Source organism: Balaenoptera borealis (genome assembly GCF_965194805.1).
Source record: "Balaenoptera borealis genome assembly, chromosome: 14".
Taxonomy (NCBI): domain Eukaryota; kingdom Metazoa; phylum Chordata; class Mammalia; order Artiodactyla; family Balaenopteridae; genus Balaenoptera; species Balaenoptera borealis.
Window position 1 is genome coordinate 66,357,634 of NC_138875.1, and position 12,151 is coordinate 66,369,784.

At 42.5% G+C, this 12,151-nt stretch overlaps 1 protein-coding gene across 1 annotated transcript in view; it reads right to left on the reverse strand.

Annotated features, from left to right (window-relative positions):
- LOC309610703 (sodium/glucose cotransporter 1-like) overlaps window positions 1-12,151 on the reverse strand; it is a gene marked incomplete at its 5' end in the record, with an annotated part of 62,854 nt that overhangs the window by 24,027 nt on the left and 26,676 nt on the right. Inside the window, 3 exons of the mRNA XM_082353898.1 lie at window positions 4,961-5,181; window positions 10,391-10,471; window positions 11,549-11,654. Of these exons, the coding sequence (XP_082210024.1) occupies window positions 4,961-5,181; window positions 10,391-10,471; window positions 11,549-11,654 (408 nt within the window). The remainder of the gene's footprint in view (window positions 1-4,960; window positions 5,182-10,390; window positions 10,472-11,548; window positions 11,655-12,151) is intronic.

A 12,151-nucleotide genomic window follows, 5' to 3' on the forward strand; every position in this document is an offset into this window, starting at 1 on the left:
CGATCACCCAGGTGTCTCCGGGCATGCAGGGCCAGAGGAGGCATGTGTGACCGAAGCACACGTTTTGCTCAGTGCACAGCCACCAGAGGGGAGGAGGGTGGCCTGACCTTGGCCTCACTGCTAGCACTGCACACCAATCACAGCAGCACAGTGCTCACAAGCTGTCCCCTGGCAAGGACGAGACTCCCTTCTAGAGGCCACAGACCGTCTCTGCCCTTGTGACATCAATCCAAGCACAGGTTGGTCCCCGGTAACAAACGAGTGTTTAGAACTGGGACCTGCTTCCCTTGTCCAAGTGGAAATGAACCAGTGTAGACCTTAACATGCAAAGTCTCCTGGGAGATGCTTCACGCCCCCTTTCATTGTGCTCCTGCTGTAAGAGGCGGTGTGCACTCAGCCCGAGCAGAATGGTATAGCGGGCAGATGGAGAAGCACTTAAGAAAGAACATAAAGAGCACTTAAGAAAGAACATGGTCCAGTGCATCAAGACAATGCAGTACTCTGTATGCATTACAATTACGTTCTCAAAGAATATCTAAATAATGTGAAAAAATGCGCATAGTGTGACAGTAACAAAAAGGCACGGGATACAATAGCACACACACCTCGACTCTATACCTAGAAAAAGTCCACAGGAATAAACCAACATGACAATAGAGGTTAATCCTGGGATAGTAGGATTGACAGGTAGGATTTTCATGTTCTTCTTTAATGCTTTCTTTCTTTCCCAAATGCATTGTTTACTAATAGGAGGAAGAACCCCAAAGTGGTCCTGCCTCGTGTAAGCAGGCACTGCTTCTCAGTGGGCCTGTGGGCATCCTGCTGACAGCCTCTAGGTGCCTGGGGGCCTCTGCTGAGCAGGCGGGCAGCCAGGCTGCACTTCCTGGTCTTTGCTTAGCCCTCCACACGGAAGACATGGTCTCTAAGGGAGCGGACGAAGGAACAGGGCCAGAGCAGAAGCCAACTCTTATTCTGAGGACAGGACAGTCATAGGGGTATGAAATCATTCCACGCAGAAAGCCCTAAGCACTTTCGTAGGTTGTCATATATTACAAAGCGGGGCAAGGGACGAATTCTTGTTTAAAAATGGTAGTGGGCCAAAGGAAAACAATTTTCCTTTGTTCAGTTTGTCTCTTTTTTAATTAAAATTTTTGCTTAAATCATTCTCTTTACTAGTTAGGAAGTTAGAGATTCTACTTCTATGCTTTTAATAATTACCCTTAAAATTTTAACGTGGATACAACTTCAGGTCTAAAGTAAATCAGTATCTGTGCCCTTCTGAACAATTTAAGGTCCACAGACAGATTTAACTCTAATTATGGTCCGATATTTTAGCTCTGTCCTGTGTTACTTCCTGTGTGCAGAATTATGGTGATTTTCAGCCAATGCTTCAGATCTGTGCACGTGCCGGCCGGCTTCTCTAACTGTCCCTCCTGCTCACCAGGACCTCCTTTTTCTTTATGCACGTCATTCAGTCTCTAGGGAAGGTCATGCCTTTATTTTGCCCTTGCTACTGAGTAATACTTAGCTGGGCACGTAATTGAAAGTGGACATTTTCCTCAGTACTTTGAAAAGTTTACTCCTCTCCCTCGGGTTACACTGCTGCTGTTGAGCAGTCTGTTGGGGGTGTACCTGTCTTCTTTTACAAGGGATCTTTTCTCTCAGGTGGCTTTCAGTCTCCTCCTCGTCTTTCATGCTCTGAAACTTCATCACGAGGTGACTTTGTGTAGATTTGCTTGGGATTCACTGTGATTCCTGAATCTGATGAGTCCTGTTCTTTCAACAGCTGTAAAAATTCTCAGCCACTTTCTCTTCAAATATTGCTTCTCCCCTTTTCTCCTGGAACTCCAATAGGATGTATTTTAATCCTGTCTTCCATGTCACTTTGTGTCTCTTTCACACTTTCCATTTTTGTGCTTTCTGGGCAATTTCTTCAGTTCTCTCTTCTAGGTTACTACTTTTTTCCTTCAGCTATGTTTAATCTGTTATTCTAACAGTTACTCAGTTTTACATTTCAATAAGAATATTTTTCATTTCCAGAAGTTTGAGTTTGAAATCTAACTGATCATTTCTGATGGAAGGGCTTCTTGGTTGTGGTGGTTTGATTCCACCCTGTTTTCTAATTTTTACAGAAAGACTTTTCTTGTCATTGACATAAAGCAGCATAATTAGACACATAATAAGCAGAGGGGAAGAATACAAATAACAACACCGTGGCTGCATTACAGATCACGTCCGTGTGCTGGGCTCTGGGCCTCATCTTGTTTCCCAGTCTTCCGCTCAGCACATGTTAAAGCTCCATCAGTGCCACTCCTTGTACGGTGGCTCCACGGCTTCTCACGGCTGCACAGAAGCCCTCAGTGGTATCCCCCACTCCCACCCCACCCCCATCTCATCCACCCACCTCAGTACCTGGCACAATCAACACTGTGATCAAGGCCTCACACATGGTCCCTTATGAACTTGGATGAGGATTTTTGGGTAGTTTCGGAGGAACGTCACCAATTGGTCACAGAGTACAATATATTTGACTTTATTCAGCATTGCCAGATCACCCTCTAGAACACATGTCCTGTTTGCACTCTCACCAGAAATGCAAGAGGATTCCTAAACATCCGTGTCCTCCTCAACACTTGACATCATCCAGCTTTCTAATTTTTGCCAGTCTCATTGTGGTTTTAAATTGCACTTCCCTGATAACACTGGGTTATATGCTTGTTAGCATTTACGTTTGTTTGCATTTCCTTTTCTACAAATTGCCTCTCGTTATCTTTTGCCCGCATGGCTATTGGAGCTCCTTTTTCTTGTGGATTTGCTATTAGTCTCCTGTTCATCATAAACATTCTGATATTCTTCTCTAGCCCGTCATCCATCAACTTTGTCTAGAGTGTCTTTGTTAAAAAGGCCTTATTTGTAATGTGATCAAACCAATATGATTTACACTCCCCCCAACTCAGAAGTATTCACTAGCGTTACCTCCCCTTATTGTAGTACAGGTTTACTTTCCACATTTAAGTCTTTCGTTCACCTGAAGTCCACTTCTGTGTAAGTGTTAGGCGGAGATGAAGCTTTGTTATTCCAAATAGTAAGCTGGGTTTGGTTTTTTTTTTTTTTAACAACATCGAAGAGTATGTATCTCCGCTGTTGCTTTGTGGAGCCTCCTTGAACACATATTAAATTCCTATAAGTATATGAGTCTGTCTCTGAGCTCTTTATTCTGTTCTGTTAGTCTATACGTCTATTCCTGGGAATTTCAAACTGCTTGTATTACTGCGACTTTGTCAAAGTTTAAATATCTGGTCGGGCAAGTTCTCCCCCTTTGTTCTTCATTTTCAAACTTGGGTTAGCTATTTGTGGCAACTTCTCCTTCCACAAAAGGTTTAAACCCTTTTTATTGTGCTATAACACACAAACATGGTGTAGCACATTACAGAGCGCACCATGGAAACACCAAGTCAAGATGTGCAACACTCAAAGGCTGGCATACAGAATGTAACAAAGAATCTAACTGATTTAGAAATGTATGAAAAAACTCACTGATGGTGGTGGAACAAAATAAAAAAAAAAAAAAAAAAAAAAGAGGTGCAACATTGAGGTACCCCAGAAGCCTCTCTCCATGGCTCTTTTAAACAATTGAGGTGAAATTCACATAACATGTAATTAACCATTTTAAAGTGAATAATTCTGTAGCATTTAGTGCATCCCCAGTGTTGCATCACATCCACCTCTCTCCAGCAACACAGCTTCTTCATCACCCAGAAGAACATCCAGGCCCATGAAGCAGCCACTCTCCATCCCTCCTCCCCCGGGAAGCACTAATCGGATTTCTGTCTCCATGGATTTGCCTGTTCTGGATATTTCATATAAAAGGAATCATACAGTAGGTGACCCTTTGTGTCTGGCTTCTTTCACTTAGCATAATGTTTTCGAGATTCATCCAAGGTGTAGCATGTATCTGTACTTCATTCCTTTTTATGGCTGAATAATATTCCAACACATGGATACACATTTTGTTTATTCATTCATTCGTTGGTGGATATTTGGGTTGTTTCCACTTTTTAATGATTGTGAACAACACTGTTACATGTGCCTCTTTTTAACCTCAAACCTCTCTCTTGCTTCAGAAATGATCGCTTTAATGACTATTTTATTTCCTCCTTGCTTTTTCTTTACAATTTTTTGCTATGTAATTGTGTATACCTAAACAACATAACTTAGCATTGCCTGTGTTAAGCTTTATATAAATGTAATCACACAGCACCTAGTCTTCTGTGTTTAGCTTCTTTTATTGGTATCATGCTTTAAAGATTCATCCATGCTATGGTGTGTAGCTATACTTCCTTTTTATTTCTATATTGGCTTTCCACTGTATGAATATTTCACAGTTTATTTCATTAACAACCCTTGATAGAGAGCCATATAATTTTTAAAATAAGCTTGAGTCCTTAAAAAATCCAACTGAAATACTGATTAGTGGTATTTAATTTCTAGACTCAATTTGGGAGAACTGACATATTTTTCATGTGCGAACATTGTGCTTTGTAGATAATGAGAGGGAGGAAAAAATGAAAACAAGTGCTCTGTTATAGACAGGACTGGAGGGGGAACCCCTTTTATTTTTTTAAAGATTTTTTTGATGTGCACCATTTTTAAAGTCTTTATTGAACTTGTTACAATATTGCTTCAGTTCTATGTTTTGGTTTTTTGGCCTTGAGGCATGTGGGATCTTAGCGCCCTGACCAGGAATCGAACCCGCACCCCCTGCATTGGAAGGTGAAGTCTTAACCACTGGACCACCAGGGAAGTCCCGAGAGACCCCTTTCAGACAGAACAGTGGTCCTGCACTACACTTGGGCACTACACAAGGCTGGGAGGGAAGCCTGCCTGTGGCTGCAGAGACTGCAGAGACCCCAACCCTCAGCCCCCAGCGCAGGCCCGTCAGCGCAGCGCATCTGATTACCTGGTCGGTGCACCAGTAGTACAAGGAGAGGGTGGAGATGCCAAAGATGACTCCAGGCCAGGGGATGTCTCCAGTGGTGGGATCTCGGAAGATATGGAAAGAATCCAGACGAGGAATGAAGCATTCCGGCTGGGCGGTCCAGTTTCCTTCACGGATGAGGGTGGGCTTAGCATCCATGTACTTATGCTGTAGCTCCTGGTATCCTCCTACCTCCTTAAAGGCTTGAAAACACCATACAGTTGGTCAGTACCTTAAACTGCACAATAACACACATCTGAAGAACCAAGATTGCAAAGTGAGACACAATGGACTGGCAAATAGCCAAGACTGTATATACCTAAGAAAAGACACCATCTCCTCCAAAGAAAAAGAAGAGTACAGTGGACACTGGTGGTCGTATGCCTGGCACCCCAACCTCCTGCTTCTGGGGACAGAACCCCTCTTCCAGCTGCATCCTGCCCTATATGACTTAGGTGGGCCTCGTCAAACTACCTACCACTCATTCTGATCTGGCATGTGACCCAGGCCTGGCCAATGTTTCCCGTCACCTGGGCAGCTGATGTATCAGGAATGGACTTGGGACCCAAGCCCGGCTAATCAGAGCTTGTCCCAGGAGTCTTCTGCTTAAGGCACCAAAAAAGCCTGCTTCCTTGCTTTGGGGTTCTAAGCTAGGATGGCAGTTTAAAGCTCTTTTGTCTACCTGGCTCATGCAGAAGGCTGGATCAAGCCATGCTCAAAAGTAAGACGGCCCTGGAATTTTCACTTAGGTGAGCCAAGGAAGTACTTATTTGCTTATACTAGTTTGGAACTAAAGTTCTATTTCAAGTTATTCGAAGAATCTCGACTAAATCAGAAATTAATATTCATTTTCCTGCAATTCCAGCAAAACATGTATGAAACTTCATATCTGGAATTTTCTTCAGAGCCTATAGCATTTCTCCCTCAATATCATAAGTGGTGTAAAATCTCAACATTAAAGAAAATTTTATTTATTTATTTTTGGCTGAGTTGGGTCTTTGTTGCTGCTCGCGGGCTTCTCATTGTGGTGGCTTCTCTTATTGCAGAGCACGGGCTCTAGGTGCGCGGGCTTCAGTAGTTGTGGCTCACGGGCTCTAGAGCGCAGGCTAAGTAGTTCTGGCGCACGTGCTTAGTTGATCCGCAGCATGTGGGATCTTCCCGGCCCAGGGCTCGAACCCACGTCCCCTGCATTGGCAGGCGGATTCTTAACCACTGCGCCACCAGGGAAGCCCGAAAAATATTTTTAAAAGGCACTAAAACACATAATTCCACCTACTTAACTAAAAAATCTTTTATTTTGGCATATTAAACCGTGTCCCTTTGATACAGACTTGGTTTTTGAAATGGGTTCAGAATCATATGGAGTCAAGACTAGTCAATGAAAAGATACCAAGTTACTATTTGAAATGAAAGACACCTCATGGCACTTCTAAAAATGAATTCCGTGTGGATTTTAAAAAGGTGAACTACAAAACCACAAAGTTATTAGAAGAAAACAGGAGAGTATCTTTATGAACTTGGGTTAGGGAGTATTACATTCTTCAACAAGACACAGAAAGGAAAAGGAAGGTTGACAAATTTGACTTCAAAATTTTAAATTTATATGACTGAAATCAAGTTAAAAATTTGTTAGAATAAAAGAAGAGATTTGCATCATGTATGAAGGACTCACACAGCAATAGCCAAGGGAAACTATTGGAAAGAAATGTGGTAGAGAATATGAACATGTAATCCACAAAGGAGGAAATACAAATGTCCACTAAGTATATGAAAAGATGCTCAACCTCACCAGTGTCTGGAAACTTCGAATTAAAACAAAAATGAGATACTTTTTTCCCCCCTTTCACCTACTGGGCATATTTTTTTAAAGTCTTAAAACAACAAGTGTTGGGCTTCCCAAATGGCACAGTGGTTAAGAATCCACCTGCCAATGCAGGGGACACGGGTTCAAGCCCTGGTCCGGGAAGATCCCACATGCCACGGAGCAACTAAGCCCGTGCGCCACAACTACTGAGCCTGTTCTCTAGAGCCTGCGAGCCACGACTACTGAGCCCGCGTGCCACAACTACTGAAACCTACACACCTAGAGCCTGTGCTCTGCAACAAGAGAAGCCACTGCAATGAGAAGCCCACGCGTGACAATGAAGAGTAGCCCCCGCTCACCGCCAACTAGAGAGAAAGCCTGCACACAGCAATGAAGACCCAATGCAGCTAAAAATAAATAAATAAAATTTTTTTAAAAATTAAAAAAAAACACAAAAACATCAAGTGTTGGCTGGGAGGTTAAGAAACACATATTCTCATACATTTCTGAGAATATAAGTTAAAATTGCCACTTTGGAGAGGAAATTGAGGTATCTCTTGACAAATCCAGGAATGCAAGGTTAACACTCAAAACCAAGTCAATGTAATTACTGTGTTAAAAGAAAAAGGAGAAAAATAATATAATCACCTCAGTAGATGTGGAAAAACATTTGATACAATTCAAAACCTGCTCATGATAAACAATCTTAGCAAACTAGGAATAGAAGGGAACTTTGTTAGTATGACAAAAAATATCTACAAAAAATTGACAGCAAACATTTTATTTAATGGTGAAATATTCAAAGCTTTCCCTTTAAACTGGGAATGAGACAAGGAGGATTGATGCCTCTTCTTGTCTTCAGTACTGTACTAAAGGTCCTGGCCAGTGTAATAAGGCAAGAAAAAGAAATGAAAGTATAAAGTTTGGAAAAGAAGGAAACAAAAAGACAACTTCTTGACCTGGGTGCTGGCTACCAGAGTGTGTTCACTTTGTGATACCTCATCTAGCTATCCACTTTGATTTGTGCACTTTTCAATAAAAAGTTTATTACAAATACAAAAGCAGAAAAGATGCAGTAAATCTCTATTTTCTGATATAGAAATTTGCCTAAGATATAGTTCCAGTGGTGGAAAAACGGGTTTTTAAAATGTTCTGATTCTATTAAGATATATATCTCACAGATAAGAAAAAATATTTGTACAGGCATACCTCATTTTATTGTGTTTTGCTTTATTGCACTTTGCAGATACCATGTGGTGTTTTGTTTTGTTTTACAAATTGAAGGTCTGTGGCAACCCTGAAACGAGCAAGTCTATAAGTGCCATTTTTCCAACAGCATTATTTTAAAATTAAGGTATGTGCCTTATTTTTAGACATAATGCTATTGTACACTTAACAGACTACAGTATAGTGTAAACATAAGTTTATATGCATTGGGAAACCAAAAAATTCATGTGACTTGCTTTATTGTGGTATTTGCTTCATTGCTGTAGTCTGGAACCAAACCCACAATATCTCCAAGGTTTGCTTGTACATATGAAGACCATCTCTGGAAGGATGTACACAAAACTTATGATACTGGTTGGCTCTGGGGAGTCAAACTGAGAAACTGGGGAGTCAAACTGAGAAAGAGTCAAACTGAGAAACTGAGGGTGGTAAATATTTCACTGTGTACCCTTTTGTTTTGTTTACCTTAACTAAAAATTAGAAATAAAAAAATAAAATTGTATGTGCACAGGTTCCCACGGTGACTTGTCTGAAGGCAACATTCACTTGGATGCACAAGTTCTTGTATATTTTTAAAGGAAAACAATGCCTCTCCCAAATAGTTTACTTACCAAAGAACTAGCATGAATACTCTGGTAAAAAAAAATCCCATTAAATTTCTCAGAAAATGTCTTAGTCTGTTCGGGCTGCTATAACAAAATACCATACAGTGAATGGCTTACTTCCCACAGTTCTGGAGGCTGGGAAGTTCAAGATCAAGGTGCTGGCTGACAGGGTGTTGGCCATCTTCTCACTGTGTCCTCATGAGGCAGAAGGGTCGAGGGAGCTCTCTGGGGTCTCTTTTATAAGGGCACTAATGCCATTCATGAAGGTTCTTCCCTCATGACCTAACCACCTCCCAAAGGCCCCAACTCCCAATACCATAACATTGGAGGTTAGGATTTCAACTTATTAATTTTGGGGTGATACAAACATTCAGTCTATAACAGTAAATGATATATAATTATTTAGAGATATAATTGCTAATATTAAATGGAATATTCCACTTACCCCTAAAGTTTAATTGGATATCATTCTCAAGTATTGGGATGGTCTTGGCAAGTTTTAATAAAGTTGATATTTACCATTAACATTGAGCAAACACAATGGCTTAGAATGTTTTATAGTTTATAGTTGTGTCACTCAAATCAGTGATTGTTTCCCAGCTCATTACAAAATTCCTTGGAGCATGCCTGACATGTATTTTGTGTCCCAGCAACACAGCGTTGAGTATACTTCATGGAGCACTAATGCTTACTGAATGGTAAGACTGAGGTTTGTGATTCTGTGTGAGTCTATCTGTTCTCCTTCCATGAGGCTCAACAACATGCTCTATGGAACCATAACCCTTCAACTGAACTAGCATATCATTTCAATAATTTTTCAATACCTCAGCCAAGAGCTTTTCCTTCTAGGTTTCTGCAAGACCACTCTCTGACCCATGGAACAGTGGGTACCGCCAACCTCACTAAGGCTACTCCTAGCTAGTGGGAGGAAACCTCCACTTGAAGGTGAGTGTAATTGTCACTACAGGTACGGTAATATGATATTCAAATATCGGGGGCTTTGGTGTTAGAGGGACCCAGCTCTGAGTTCTACTCTTGGTGTGTTTCATGAACAAGTTAGTTAACTGAGTAACTCAGCTTCCTCATCAGTAAAATGAGGATAATAAAAGTAGTTATGCCTCATGATGACTGTGATCATTTAATGAGGCAATACAGATAAATGCCTGCATGGTACCTGATTCTCAATTCATATCAGCTATTATTTTCATTCGTCTTACTCACTAAGCACCTACCATGTGCATCAGACTCATTGTGTGAAGGATACAATGGCTCTGGTTCTTAAGAAGTTTTGGACCTGGGGGGTATGACTTATTTATGTGACACAATGAACAATCAAGGTATGTACCATCAAAAAAAAAAAGTCACGTTGTGTGGTAGTGATGCAAGTCCAGAGAACAAAGACGTAGAGGTAGAACAATCATGGAATCACACACTCAGGGGCGGATCTTCCGTTGACCCTGAGAGATGGATTTCACTGAGTGGACAAAAGGGAGAGGGGCTTCTGACTGGAGAGGAAGAGCATGGACAGAGGCACAGAGCGGGGATGAGTGTGGTGGACCACTCTTGACTGCTGTTCAAAGTGCTTGAGTTTGTCGTCACCCCTCCTACTCCTCAACTCCTCTTTCTCCTGACGCAGGCATGACCTTAGACAATGCTCGTGGGTTCTGAGGGCCTCGGTCTCCTCATCTGTGAGAGGAAGGTGCTGAAATGGCCCTAGGCAGCTGTCAGATTCAAAGAGTCCACCCACAGTGCCCATTGCTCTCCAGATTTACTTACCATAGCCCATGAACAAGACTGAGCCCAGAACCACAACGCCAGCATGTAAGATATCAGTATAAACTGCAGCCGCAAAACCACCTGAATAGGCAAGAGAAAGGGAAAGGAGAGCCACGCCTGATTCTGTGGGAAGTTACTCTGCATGCCTGGTCCACACACTCGGGTCTGCTCGTCTCCATACCCACACCTCCGTCCTGAACTCAGTGGGCCTTACAACTGCTTATGCTTAGACTAGATACACCCTGTTTTCTCTCTTGAACAGCCTTCATGATCTGTTGTTGGATTCTTATCTTGCTCTTTTATATCCCAATTTCCTTTTACTTCCCATTTTGGATAAATGAAAATCTGGTAGTTTTCCTAAGCAAAAAAGTATACAGGTCTTCCTTGACTTATGATGGGGTTACATCCTGATAAGCCCATTGTAAGTCGAAAACATTATTAAGTCGAAAATGCATTTACTACATCTCACCTACTGAACATCATAGCTTAGCCTGGTCTGCCTTAAATGTGCTCAGAACACTTACATTAGCCTACAGTTGGGCAAATTCATTAACACAAAGCCTATTTTATAATACAGTGTTGACCATCTCATGCAATTTATTGAATACTGTACTGAAAAACAGAATGGCTGTCTGGGTAGAGAACGGCTGTTCACCTCGTGGATGCGTGGCTGATGGCGAGCTGCCACTACCCAAGGTTATGATGCCATGTATCATGTAGCATTAGCCCAAGATGGGATCAACATTCCAAATTCGAATTGTCTGCCTAAGCGATCCCATCTGATGGCCTGACCAGGTTACCAGGTAACCGGCATGCCCTGAAGCAGCTCCTCCTCTCAGTCCCTTTCTGTGCTCCCACTCCTTCACCCCTTCACCCAGCAGACTGCAGTGTCAGGCCTGCCCCACCCCAAACACTGCCGGCCCTGTCAATCCTCTTGGAAAGCCCCTGCCAGTCTGATACGATTTCCAGGAGCAGGGCACCACTTGCGCACCCCTGCCTCAATTATTTTCAGTATTTAGCCCTTTCAGGCCTCAGCAATGTGACTTACAGACTCAGGGAAAATGCAAAAGCTGGAGATCCCTGTCTCAATGTCTTTAGGACTTCACTAAGTAGAGCTTTTGTGTCAACACAAATACCTGGGGGTTAGAGTAACCTCACCTGTGATGGCATAAATGCCAGTAACTGACAGCAAGACTACGGTGGCCAGGTAAACATTCAACCCCAAAACCAGCCTCATGAACATGGTGCCAGTGCAGATCTCCACCTGAAATGGGTACAAACGTAGCAGGCTGCACTTTCATTTCCAGCTCTATCGACAGCTGTCCCATAAAGACGCTGACCTCAGAGACCATCTGCACTCAGCACGTCCACTCCATCCCTAGTGGACACTGGGTGAGGTCTACCCAAGTTCTGTTGGGCAACACAGCTGGTGCCCCATGAGTTCAGCCAAGGTCAGGACCTTTAAGCCTTGGGCTAAGTTAATGCAACTTAGTCTCTTCCTCCTTGGAGCCTCAGAGTGGGGAGTGTGCCCAGGGAGCGAGCTGTTCCTGCAGTTCTGCCAGTGGGAAAGGCAGAGGGGCCTGCTTATCAGGGACTGGAAAGCTTTTTCTGTAAAGGGAAGATGGTAAATGCTGTAGGCTTTGTGACACACAGACCATTTCTGTTTTTTTACGACTCTTTAAAACTGTAAAAACCATTCTTAGCTCAAGGACTGTACAAAGGAGATCACTAGTCCAACTGGCTTGTGGGCTGGGTTTGTTA